The sequence below is a fragment of the Pelodiscus sinensis genome, chromosome 26 (assembly GCF_049634645.1).
Source record: "Pelodiscus sinensis isolate JC-2024 chromosome 26, ASM4963464v1, whole genome shotgun sequence".
Classification (NCBI taxonomy): Eukaryota; Metazoa; Chordata; order Testudines; family Trionychidae; genus Pelodiscus; species Pelodiscus sinensis.
In genome coordinates, this window is record NC_134736.1 from 6735556 (window position 1) to 6749239 (window position 13684).

Consider the following 13684-nt stretch of genomic DNA (forward strand, 5'->3'; position numbering starts at 1 on the left):
CCATTCCCGGAGCAACCGGCACCACAGAGGTGAGTCAAGACCTGACACAAATACCAAAAGACTTGTCCAAGCTCACAGAGGCAGAGCAGGGGACTGAATCCAGTTTTGCCTTCATCAAAAGGCCACACCGTCCGCTCAACACCCACCATCCCTCTTGTCTGCTTCTAGCCAAGCACAGGGGCTGCCCTGTGGGATGTAAAATGATGTTTATGTCATTTCAGAAAGGAGAGAATCAAAAGCTGCGTTCATTTACTGCAACAACATTTGGGCCCTTTGCAAATTATAAAGCACCCAGCGTGTTCCCAAAATAAAAGAAACATTGGGAAATCCTAATTCCTTGTAAGATCCTGAGCTGCTGGAATGGAAATGTGTTCTAAGCACAATCACTTAGCAGCAAATAGCTAGAAGGAAGAAGGTAATTTTCACATTTTTTTAAAGAAGGAGCATTCTTCCCAGCTGTCATTTCTCTGTGTGTAGAAACTGAAGTCTCCTCCCCACGCCCTGAGACAATAATGGCTGGAGGCAAAGGCACCTTCTTCACGGAGCAGTCCCTGCATTTCCTTCTCTGCATCTTGGAGCTAACCAATGAACGCCATGTCATCACTGTGCTTTGCATTGGCATCTCCCCACCACGCCTGGTAGCCCACTGCCACCCAGGCCAACAGCAACACAATGCTTGGCATGCACAAACACTGAGATCCCACAACCCTGAAGCTTCGAGCTCACTGCTGAGCGACTTTAGTTTCACTTCATTTCACTCAAGAAAAAGCAATTTCAAGCTGTTTTGTATGCTTGTTAAAAAACAGGAGCATGAAAAATGAGAGTGAGGAAACTGGCCTGCTGAGCCAAGAAAGTAGCAAAGACCCGCACACCAGCACAATCCTCCAAGCTCTGGGCTTGACTGGGGTAGGGAAGAGCGCCCGGTGTTATAATGAGGTCATTTCTTTAATTTGCCTTATGGAGCTTTGCTACAGGACAGAACAGGAGGCGGCACTCTTGGCTGCACTCCTGTGCATAGGGTCCACAGCACTGAAACGGCCTCAAATCACACAGCCTCTCCCTTTCTCGTGTTATGCTGACAGCAGCTTGACAAGAGAGCCTCTTCTTAGTGCCACCTTGACACCATGGGAGCCCATTTTGTCCAGTGGTTGATGATAGAGGGTCTGATTTTTTTTTAAAGCAGCAACACTCAGTAGCTGAAATCCCCAATGAGAATACAGTTAGCATCAACATACGGAAGGGACCCCAGGAGATCAAGTCCAACTCCCTGTGCTGGGGCAGGACTTACACCATCCCTCACGAATGTTTGACCAACCTGTCTTACAAACCTCCAGCGAGGAGGATTCTACAACCTCCACTCAAAGCCTATTTTAGAGCTTAACTATTCTTAAATTGGAAAGATTTTCCTACTGTCTAACCTAAATTTCCCTTGCCCATTACTTCTCATCCTACCTTCAATGAGCATGGAGAACAATTAATCACCATTCCTTTTATAACTGCACTTTAACATATCTGAAGGCTGTTACCAGCTCCTTCCCACCCCCTCTTTTCTCAAGAGTAAACATGCCCAAATTGTTTAACCTTTCTGTGACAGTTCCCTATCATGCTTTATGAAAACTGGCTTATGAATATAAATAAGCATAACTCAGAGATGCTTTGGACAAAATACCTCATGTAACCTATCAATGTTAATGTTACAGTCGGGAGGATCTGTATAGCCTACTTTGATGCATGTAGCATTCCTGTATGTAAAGTTAGAAATATGAAGTATGAGACTGTTTATATTTTTAAATATGCTAATGAGAGCAATTACTGGTTCCCTCCCCCCCCCCCAAATAGCCTTAACGACTTAGTCACCTCAGGACAAGCAAGGCTGTTTACAAGTTACGTTGATCAAGTCCAAAGGTGACTGGACTAGTAAGACACGAGACCATACCACCTTGTACTAGGATTCCATTCTGACCCTGGTATTTTTTGAAGGAGGAGGAAATATAGAACAAAAGATTCCCACCCTGGGAAAAAGACTATGTAAGCAATGGGAAGCTATCAGTCCTTTGTCTTTGGCTGGCCTGGAAAACCCTGAAAGGATAACAAGGGGCTGGAGACCTAGGTCAGAGTAAAAGAGTCTGTTTCTGACCAGAAGATTATGCCTGGAATAAGAACAGCTTTATACAGTACAAATCTGCTTACAGCAAGTTTTTTAGTGAATTAGCAATAGCTATGAGTTCACTTTTCATTTTAATTTAGTAACTTACTTTGATATGTCTGTTTTCACTTGAAGCCTCTTAAATCCTATCGTTTCTACTTAATAAAAACACTTATTTTCTATCAGGCCTAGTGTAAATAATTGTTACCTGGGAAATGATCAGTGTGCATCTCTCTCTTTCGTTGATAAAGAGGGTAAACATGAGCTTTCCCCTGTATAAAACTTTTACTCAGAGAAAGATGGATTTATTTGAGGTTTGATTCCTTTTGGAGGTTAGTTTCCTGGGTGCTGTGCTCTCCAACTGCATCATCCCTGAGCTGAAGTAGTTCAGTGTAGAGTCTGACAATTACCTCCCATAACTTTTCTATGGCATTCCTGTTAATACGCCTTAGAATATGAACCTTTTTTGCTACTGCATCACATTGTGGACTCAGATTGAATTCATGGTCCACTATAATCCCCATATCCTTTTCATCAATACTACCACCTAGCTGCTTAGTTCCAATTTTGTAGTTGTGCATCTGATTTTTATTTCCTGATTCTTTCCTAGAACAGATGACTGGTGCTGGGGGAGGAGCTGCAGGGAGGACCACCCAGAGGGGCAGGGAGGGAGCATGTGGGGGGGCACCCCATTTAGCAATTAAAATTTTGGCAGGGACATAAGGGGTGGTGCACCTCCCAAGTGCTACCATGCGCCACCGATGATTCCTAACTTTTCTTTATTGAACTTCATATGTTAATTTCAGACTAATTCTGTCATCTGTGAGATGCCAGTAGAAATGGCCTCCCCGTGTGGCCATAAACCATGATTGGAGGACTGTCTTTCAGCAAGTCCTGCACTCACCTTATAGTAACTTCCTCTAGACCACATTTCCCTAGTTTGTTTATGAGCATGTTATATGAAATTGAATCAAAATTGTATCATCAAGATACATCCTGTTTACTGCTTCCCCCCATCCTGTAGGCCAGTAACCCTGTCAAAGAAGGAAAGCAGGTTGGCTTGGAGTGATTTTTCTCAACAAATCCACTTTGGCTATTCCTTATAACTCTATTATCCTTTAGGTCCTTACAAACGGATAGTTTACTAAACTGTTCCAGTATCTTTTCCGGTATCAAAGTTTGGGAGACTGGTCTATAATTCCCTGAATCCTCTTTGTTCCCCTTTTTAAAGACCTCTTACTATGTTTTCTCTTCACATGTTCTCTGTGACTTTTCCCATCCTCCATGAACTCTCAAAGATGATTGTTAACTGTTCCAAGATTTCTTCAGTTAGTTCCTTAAGTATCCTACGGTGCAATTCATCAGGCCACACAAATCTGAATACATCTCCTCAGTAATTTAAACATCTTTAACCTGTTTTTTTTCTTTATTTTCCCTATTCTGCATGTCTCAGTCATACAGAAAGACCATGAGAATGTCCTTATGCCTATTCTCTACAAGAACTATTCCTCCCTCTACTCCCTTCCACCATTCACCTTTCTAAATTTTAGAGGTGTCAGACTCATGGCCCAGGGAGCAGAAGCAACCCATAAAATATGTTTAAGTGATCCCTGTGGCATATATCTAAGCTTTTCATTTGAAAACATAAGTACACTGCTTGCCCTAAAAGAGGGCAGCAAAAACCTTCCCAATGGGACCTAAGTGTAAATTGCTGCAGTATCTACCTGAGCCTACCGACAGAAACACCAGCTTAGAAAGACATCAGTAACTGGAGCCTGATGGAACCTCAAATGGGGGCAATACCTAGCAACTGTTGGAGGGAAAGAGTTAGAGGGAGATAAGAGAGGGAAGACAGAGGATGGGAGAGGAAAAGAAACCAAGCGCAGAATGACAGGCAGCTCTTTTCCTTGGGTAATGCTGCATGCAACAAAAATGTGCCAAACAAAATAAATAATGGTCATATTCTTGAAGAAAGGCCATATTCTACTCTTGATCTCTTTGCAAAGCTCTCACTGCCCTCAGAAGGAAATCCACTGTGAACCTTGCGGGGGATGGGTGGGAGATGTTGGAATGAGAGTACAAAGTCCTCAGTCTATGTTCCCTCCACCCCAACGGCATGGACCATAACTGAATGTGGAATTCAACGTTCTCTACGGAGTGAATTTGACATCAGGCCTCCTAGGAACTTTAGAGCAATGTGGTGTTTGTGCCCACCAGAAACATGGGGGTTCTAATACACATTTGCTAATGGAGGCTGCTGGATCCGCAGGGCTGTTGTGTAGGATCTCATTAGCAGGATTAAGAAAGCAAAAAGGAGAGCATTCACGCTGACTCCAGCTACCCAGCCTGAGGATCCAAGCAAAAACTAAATGAGGAACCCTTTAAAAAAAAAAAGCAACAAAAAAAAACCAATGGCTTTGACACCAAGAAATTACCGCTTGGCTCCTAAGACGCTTTCCCCAACAAGGCCTGTCTCTTCCAACTACTTACTTTTGAATAGCAGGTTGTGGCACTGATGTATCTGGCCCTCAATTACAAGCTGAGCTTTCATGTTCATTAAGCAACAACCAGTTTCTAGCTGAAAGGCACTTTGTACAATATGACACTGAGGCAACAAGGCTGCTCTGTGTTAAATAGCCACAAGAGCTAAGGCAAGTCTCAGAGGCCAGGTCTATAAGGAAAGCAGAAGTTGTAATTCCTGGCTGGCGCAGTTCCATTAGAAACTTAATTTAGACAGGGCTCAAGCATTTTCACCATCTGTCGCCTAACCCAGAGCTTCTAAGATAATTGATGACGTATGAAGAATGGGGGAAAAGAGATGCAACTGAATCTATACCCTTGTCATATACATTTGGGTTTGTGGGTGTGGCCTGGATCAGCACAGAACTCCCATTCAGCAGGCCACTAGCTAGATCAAACCTATGAATTGTTGCTCTACAGTAGAGGATCAAGGGTCTAATCCGATGCCTGCTGAAGTCAACAAAAAGCTTCCACTGACTTCAATGGGTACTGAATGTAGGCCCACAGTGTGGCTACATGACTGCTCCTCTCCCCCCTTCAGAGATCTGTCTTGTTTTGGGGAAGGAGATTAAATGCTTTTTTGCTAACACATGTGGCAGGCTGAATTTCTCACCTCAACTGACGGTCAAGTGCCTGCCAGACATTGCATTTCGGAAGTTAGCACTAGTAGGAAGAAGGCAAGGTAACGGAGCCACAGGAGGCTGAGAGGAAGAAAGGAAGCAGAAGTGCTCTGCCATGGATACAGCAGTTGGGATGTTCTGATTATCTCTGCACACAAGGGAGTTCAGAAGCACATGCCCGAGCATGACCCAAGCTCTCTGTGCCCTACTGCAAACCTATTAACATTTGCATTTCCTTACAGTGTAGAAAATTCCCTGTTGATTGTAAAAAAGGAAATAACTATATTTATTAAAAGCCTCATACTTAATATTGAGTAAAAGCAGCATTATATAGCTTAGGGAGCCTCTTACCTATCAAATAAGACATATACTATTTTAGCACAAGATGACAGCCCAAGATGGGTCCCTAATTTTGCATTAAGACTATTTTACAATGGAAAACACAAGGGCAAGAGCAGGAGTGCCTGAAGCTAGTAGACGGCTAAGCCTAAAGAGCCAGAAAATATATGCTTCTCAATTGGGAGCTGTAATATATTTCTCCTTTCCTATGCCAGAATGGCAGCACTCAGCCAATACAGAATTAAATGGACCTGGACAAAGCAGCTGCCTGAGTAGCATAATTAGTTGGTGGCTCGGAGTGCTCTCTAATTCAATTAGCAACACCATTTATCAGAGAGAGCTGAGATTTACATTTGCACTTGCTGACGTCAATGTGAGAATCGCAGCGAGTCCCAGAAGCCTGCAGTTCAGTAGGCATGAATTGAGCTGCTGGGGTCATTTATTTTCAAAGAATAAGAGCTAGAGCGGGGAGGGTTTTTAATGTCCCTCGCTCCATGGCTCTGCGCTGCAAACCTGTAATCTGAACGGACTTGCTGCTTCCCTCACAGCTCAGCTCGAGATGAGGCTTTTTGTATTTTTTAAGCTGCATTTTAATCATGCCTTTTACACTTACTTCATGTTTAGCGAGGGCTGCTTTGGAACGGTTGGTGTGGAACCAGGTGCAGGATTTGATACACACGTACTTGTGCCGGGCTGAGGCTCGGAAATGAGCAGTTTGAGTTTATAAAGGACGCTCCTGAAGCACCTTCTCTGACCTCACGCCATTTCTGTGCACATGTTCACACGAGGGCTTTCTTGGACCGACAGACCCGTGCTGCGCTCAGTCGTGCAAGATTTTACACACGTAGAGCATAGAGGTGAAACGTACGCAGCTCCTCTCTGGAAACTCCTTCTAACCGTCCCCAGTCCTGCTTGAGGCAATCATTTTATAGCCAGATGTTTTTAAACCCAGGCTGTCAGGAAAACACCGCCCTTTAGCAACCTACTATAGAAGATAAGGCTGAGCATGGCACACAAGTAGCTCTTCACACAGCTACCTGAACTTTCCCTTCTCTGGGGAGCATGTGCCTTCTGCCAGTTCCAAGTCCGTTCAAAGTAGGCCTGCAGGGGAGAGGTTGCATTAGCTGCTATTTAAGCTTTCTGCAGGGGCATTCATCTGTCCTGCTAGAGCTTCTGTAACACTGCTCCTCCTGCGTGGCTAAGTTCCCAGTTCTCATAATTACCCTCTCAACTGTAAAAGGGGCAGCACAAATTGCGTGTGTCACTTCAGACAAAAAAACAAAAAAAATTCTGTGCCTTCAGGAGCAATTACCACAGCTTCTCATCACCAGGGAGGAAGCCAACACCCAAGACGGCAGACCTATGTGATCTGTTGCACAGCTCCCATCAGCACTAATTCTCTAGACTGGTTAGAACACATGCACCGCATCCCTGGAATAGTCCCTACCTGCATTGCTCTGGTACCTCAGAGACATTTAAAGCTGAAACAAAGAATGGCGGAAATGAGAGTCTTGCTTTATTGGCAAGATCTGCTCCCCAGCGGGGTTGGCACTCAGCAAGAGTAAGTCTATTGTGTCCTGGGGCAAGCAAAGGAAAGGCCTGCGTAAGCAGCAGGCAGTGTAGTCTCAGGGAACAAGACCCAGATCCGGGAGTGCCCTCTTTGCAAAGGGGAAAGCGGATGCTCCAGTGTCCAGCAGAATGTAGGGGCCACAGCTGAGCTTGCGAGATGAAACGGACTCCACGTCTTGGAGACATTCAACCCTTGGCAGATAGACCTACACTCCTTAGTGATTAGCTCACTAGCCACTTGGTAACAAACCAGGTCCAATCCTCCTGAACTGAGCTAGTATCCAACTGGAGAATGAAAAGCAAAAGCATGGTGCTTTCTAGTTACTTGACTGACATGTAGATGCCTTTTATCTGAGCCAAACAATACTATCTATCTAAGGCAGGGGAGGACAGCTTGCTGCCCATCGGGATTCTATGTATGGCTCCTGATACATTTTGATTATCATTGCTCACAAACAAGGTTGTCAGATTCCTCTGGTTTCAAAGAGTGTAGGTTCCCCCCTCCCACCACTATTACTAAAGTGGCACATATGGAAAGCAAGGGCACATGACGTGAGGTGCGTGCAGACTGTACATAACATTGGCTGAGAGCTCCCTCTGCATCCAATCAAAGCGCTGCTGCGGTTCAGTCGGCACGCCCCACAAATTCTACGTATGTAAGCACGGCTAGCAAAACTACCCTATCCTGGGAGACCATCTTGGTTACAACAATCTTGTGACCCACTGAGATGAAGAAGGGTCACTCATATGGCCCACTTACTAACCTAGGATGCCCACCGCTGATTTAGAGGAACATGTCTGGTCCCCATCACTGTAGTGTCTGAGCACCTCACAATCAGGAACGTATGTATCTTCCCAATATCCCTATGAGGCACAGCAGTGCTATTCTTGCCATTGTACAGATGGGAAACTGAGGCACAGAGGCTAAGTGACCTGTCCCAAGCCATACAAGAAGTCTGTGGCAGAGCAGGGGTTTGAACCAAGCTCTTGGAAGTTCCAGAGAACACTCTAGCACCTGGACTTGTCTCCTTTCTGACAGGCTCATGATTGGGCAATTAAGATGTGAAAGGTTTACAAGTTGGCAGGACAAAACTAAGAGCTTTAGAAACGCATTTGCAAAGGCTTTTCTTGATAGCAGACTAGAACCTGGTCAGAGTAACAAGGTCCTGATCGCAGCTGGGGCTTCTAGGCGCAAAAGCAATAAATCATACCCTGGAAGAGGAACAGAGCAGATTAGAGCTAGTAAGCCTTGTTCATCTTTCTGCTACAATTACTTGGCTCAGCTTTGCAGAGCCCAGACTTGAGTTAAGCACTGTCCTAGTCAGGTAGGCCTTGGTTTAGGGCAGAGTTCAGTATGTTTCTATCAGACTGAGCCTTTTGGGTTTTGCCGTACTGTCTGCATCAGGACCCTCTATGGTGCTCAGAACAGCGTGTGAAGTGTTTCAGAATTCCTGGAAAAAGGCTGCAATCAGTAATGAACACCAAACTCGCAGGGTGCAGAACTGCCAGCTACTCCACTCGGACCCTTGTGACTGCGAACCCCTCTGCCACCCATTCCCTCTTATTTGCACCGTGCACTCCAGCCACCCGGACTCAGACACTCTCAACTCCATTTAAGTGGTGGGAGGACACCCTGACAGAGCGCATCCTGAACCAAGTGAGCCATCAAGGTGCACAGCAGCAGGCATGCAAATCCAACCTGCTGCTATGGCAACCTAGACTTCGCCACACAAAAGGCTCTGCACCTCCTTTCTGCTCAAGCTGTGAGAGGCTGATAGGAAACAGTGTGGAGAATTTCAATGCAGCAGGAACACAAGCAAGAGAAGGGAAGCTGTCCAGAGACGCACATGGGGCCAAGACTCCTGCTGGCTCGACTATTTCTCATCCCTTTTCAGTATACGCTATACAAATGACTAGGATGACTGCAGGGCCCTTCCAAGAGAAAAGAGCTCAATAAAGGCAGCGGGGACCTGTGTTCTGGGGTGATGGAAGCCAATTTCTCCCCCGAACCCCAACCCTTATGTGCTTTTGGTCTAAACACTAACTTCTCAACCAGGGAGTGCACAGCCTAGGCTGAGGCGTATGTAGAAGTGCCAAAAAGAAGAGAGACTGTTATTCTACCTGCTTCAAGAGGCGCCTGTCCATTCTTTATTATTCTGCAGTTTTATCTGATTGATTGCTAAAGAGACCGTGATGCCACGGTTACCATGCTCCACAGCTCCCTGAGTCTCCCATTCCTGCACCATGGCACCCCTCTCAGTGGAAACAGCCTAGCACGCTCCCTCCCTGCAAGCTGGATTCACCACACAGTGACGGATCTGATGCCCATTCCGTGGGCTGCCATGCCATATGTCTAGGTTGGTTACTTGTCAGAGTGTACCTAGCCCTTGGGATTAAAACAGGCCCAGGTCCCTTCTGTTAGAGCAGGTACTCCCAGCTGAGCCAGATAAGGTGGCAGAGCTGTATCTGGGTTATAGAGGGTGTGAGAGAGTCCAGTGAGGGCCACACTACAAGGTACACTGCAGAGTGAAACTGCAGGAAGAAAGGCTCCCCTGCATTGGGCCCCAAGGAAGGGACAGTATCTCATGGAAGATGGGCTGTACCTAGCTTAAGACTAAGTGGCAAATTTTTGGGAGGGGAGGGGAGGGAAGGGAAGGGAAGGAACATTGTTAATGTAATTTTAAAAAAAACCAGACCCTTTGGAAAAAGTACATTATTGCAGTTTCCCATCACCCAACTACGTTAGTTTGGAAAAACTAGCTGATCATCTGTCTTGTGCTCCCAATTTGCCCTTGCTAGAGAACCCATGTGAAAATAAGAGGTCACGGGCTTCTGTGTTGCTGTTTTTAATGGATCTACCCAGCAAACCACTCTTCTCATCCCATGACCGTTGCTTTACCGTACCTTTAAAAATAAGGTTTTCATTCTAACTTCTCCTCCTCCCAACAGCTTTCTAACAAGTCTTGTTCAAATAAAAAAGAAAAGTAAATTTCAGCCCACAGTGGATTCTGAGTTTTCGTTTTTAAACTGACGTTTAACCCATTGGGGTATATCACCCTATAAAGCAGTATCAGCCACATGCACCAAAGATGTAGTAATACCAGGCACACTCCCCATGTAAATACCCGTCCCTGTGCCCAGAAAGATTCCTTTCTCCAAGAGGATCATTTCAAGATAACTCCACCTAGTGTATTTCTCCTACTACAGTTTGGATCTCTCTGGTCCGACACCATTGGGACCTGAGTGATCCCAGATGATGGATTTTGCTGTCCCCCTGTAGATCCCTATAGCCCTGGCCTGACCATCGACCTCCCAACCAGCTCCCACCTCTCGCTAGTCCCTGCTGTAGTGACAGCGCCCGCCTCCACCCCGCTGCTGCCGCCTCTGCGTGCACTGGGCTCTTGCTACAGTGCCCAGCTCCTGCTGTCATGCTGGTCAGCCCCACAGCCTCTGTGCACCTGGCTCTCATTGCCCTACTGGGCAGCCCACTATTGCGCATGGGACTCCCACTGCCCTGCCAACCTACAGGGCTCTCAGGCACTAGATCTCAACCAGGACACTCTGACTCTGGAACATTCGCATCCTGCCAGACCAGAGAATCCCAGTTCAGAGAATTTCAACCTGTAGTACATAGATCGCTTCTTTAATATGGAGAAAAGCAAACAGAATAATTCATGCACCTGTCTGCCTCTGTTCCTCCTCAAACTTGTGAAAACACTTACCTGGAAGTATCCAAGAATGGTTTATAGGCAATGCTGACCCATTCTTCTTTGTTGGAAGAGTATCTCGGCTCTCTTGGTGTTTCAGTTGCTCTATCTAAATCTACCAGGTAATGGCATTTGGAAATGTCAATCTGCAAAGAGAAAGGAAACCTTGTTTTGTATGTAATGAGGCGCATTCTTCACTTCCTATCCTAAACCACTGCGTAAACACTCTCATGCATTTTTGAACCACGACCACATTTCACCCTAAAGCTGGCTGCATTTCAGTGGTGGATTAAATGCTCTTTCAAACAGGGAAAACCTGAAGTGTTTCAGATCTACTCAGATGAAAGGTTCTATAGAAATCTAAAATGCTATTACTATTGCTGCTGCCAGGGGCTGCTTCTCTAGAGCAAAGAATATGTACCAGTATGAGCACTTTCTAGGAAGATGAATAAGGAACTCGAGACCTTCCTTAGCGGCGAGGAGTCCTGTGGCACCTTATAGACTAACTGAAGTGTAGGAGCATAAGCTTTTGTGGGCAAAGACCCACTTCGTCAGATGCACATGACATGCATCTGACAAAGTGGGTCTTTGCCCACGAAAGCTTATGCTCCTACACTTCAGTTAGTCTATAAGGTGCCACAGAACTCCTCGCCGCTTTTGCAGATTCAGACTAACACGGCTACCCCTCTGATACTGAAGACCTTCCTTAGCTCACTTAATATCATAACCCAAAGTGAAACAAGCATTCAGCAATGCAGCTCAAATACGTGCACAGAGCAATCAGAAATGTAGCTCCCCATGAGCGTACAGGGAAAGAAGTGTTTTTTGGGAGATCAGAGAAACAATAAATGCGGATTCTGGAAAGTGTACAAACCCAACAGTTAACCATTCACATTTACTGTTTTATTGCAGTAGTGCCCAAAGACCTAAGTCAGCATCCCTTTGTGCTAGCCACTATAAAATATTCAGGACAACACAGTTCCTGCAGAGAAAAATTTACTAAGTTAAGACAACAAAGTCTCGATTCAATGAAGCCAACTGAAAGGCTCCCATTGACTTCAGTGGGTTAGGGATCAGTTTGTATGTGAGCACAACATCCACCATAATGCCATGCATATGACAACTCATCTTCAACCAGAAAACATTGCGTCTGCCTGCTCTCAAGAAACAAGATTCTTGCCCTTAAACACTCATGCAACCAGCATGTGCACACAAAAACGAGTCAGAAGGAAAACGGGGCTTGCCCTAGGTCAGGATTTCTCAAAGTGGTTCACGGACCCACTCTGAGAAAGCTGATACTGGACTGCTCCGGTTTGTTTATTTACCAGCTCTGCAGCCACAGAGCCTCATGACGCCCATTGGTTGTGGTTCGCTTATTAAAGTCAAGGGGAGCCATGAGGCTCTGTGGCTGCAGAGCCAGTAAATAAACCAGAGCAGCTCGGTAGCAGCTCTCTCAGGGTACGTCTACACTACCCTCCTAGTTCGAACTAGGAGGGTAATGTAGGCATACCGCACTTGCAAATGAAGCCCGGGATTTGAATTTCCCGGGCTTCATTTGCATAAGCGGGGAGCCGCCATTTTTAAATCCCCGCTGGTTCGAACCCCGTGCAGCGCGGCTACACAGGGCTCGAACTAGGTAGTTCGGACTAGGCTTCCTATTCCGAACTACCGGTACACCTCGTTCCAAGTGCGGTATGCCTACATTACCCCGCTAGTTCGAACTAGCGGGGTAGTGTAGACATACCCTCAGAGTGGGTCCATGGACAACTTTGAGAAACACTGCCCTAGGTCAAGCAAAGTAATTATTTGAGGTCTAAAACCTCACCTCAAACATACATCACCTTTTCAGTTTAGCAGTGCTATCACAATACACAAGGAAACACCAGGGAAAGAGAGACAGAGACAGAGAGAGAAACTACAGGCAGCAGCAGCTGTAGCCAAACTAAACAGAGCCTTCAGAGGGGTAGTTTAGTTAGTCTGTAACTGGAAAAACTTAAACAACGAATAGCCTTGCAAAAGCTCAGAGACTAACAAAATATGTAGATGGTATCATGAGCACAACCCACTTCTTCTGATGAAACAGAGCCTGATCTGAGAGGCTCACAGGAGAGGGATTCCATCAGAATGCATCTGAACAACCCCCTTCCTTAACTGTTCTGGACGGCTGTTAAACACCAACCCTCATGATTCACTGGAGCCCCCTTCAGTAAATGTTAAAATAGGCAGGGACTGAACTCTGCACGGAGAGTGAAAGGACTAGATCTTTAGGCCTCTCCTCAGGCAAACTCGGCCAGTCAAATGAGCCAGGGAAGTGGGAATACTCCATTGTGGGTAGCTGTGTGTGTGTTGCTGAACTGGCAACGGTGAGTTACCTCAGAAATTACTGTGGGGTAGATATGCCATGGTGGGACAGGCCAGGCTAGCTCTGACGGGGGGCAGAATGAGGTTCCTGGCAGCTCTGCTGTTAGCAGGAAGGCCCAGGGAAACTGAAGTGACCACTGAATGGTAAAGGGAGACAAACCCAAGAAAGAGGATCTAGTGCAGGCATGTCCAAAGTCCGGCCCGTGGGCCAATTGCGGCCCGTGTTCCGGTTTAATACGGCTCCACAGGTAATTTGGCAATATCTATCTTTTATGGCCCCCAACGAATCCATATGTATTAAGATGAATACATTGTAAAATCTCAGTTAATGTCAGTTGGTCTAAATCAGTTATAAATATATTTGGACACAACATGTATACTTGGTGTTATGTTCCTGTTCGTATTTTTTGAACTTAAAAGTT

General features: G+C 45.8%; 1 protein-coding gene across 3 annotated transcripts in view; it reads right to left on the reverse strand.

Moving 5' to 3' along the window:
- The window catches only part of ALG9 (ALG9 alpha-1,2-mannosyltransferase), a 120863-nt gene that overhangs the window by 69355 nt on the left and 37824 nt on the right, over positions 1–13684 (reverse strand). For all 3 annotated transcript variants that reach the window (XR_012897711.1, XM_075909429.1, XM_075909428.1), the window contains exon 14: positions 10917–11047. Coding sequence is in view for 2 of the 3 variants with exons in the window: in XM_075909429.1 (XP_075765544.1) it covers positions 10917–11047 (131 nt within the window). In the remaining variant the exon portion in view is untranslated. The remainder of the gene's footprint in view (positions 1–10916; positions 11048–13684) is intronic.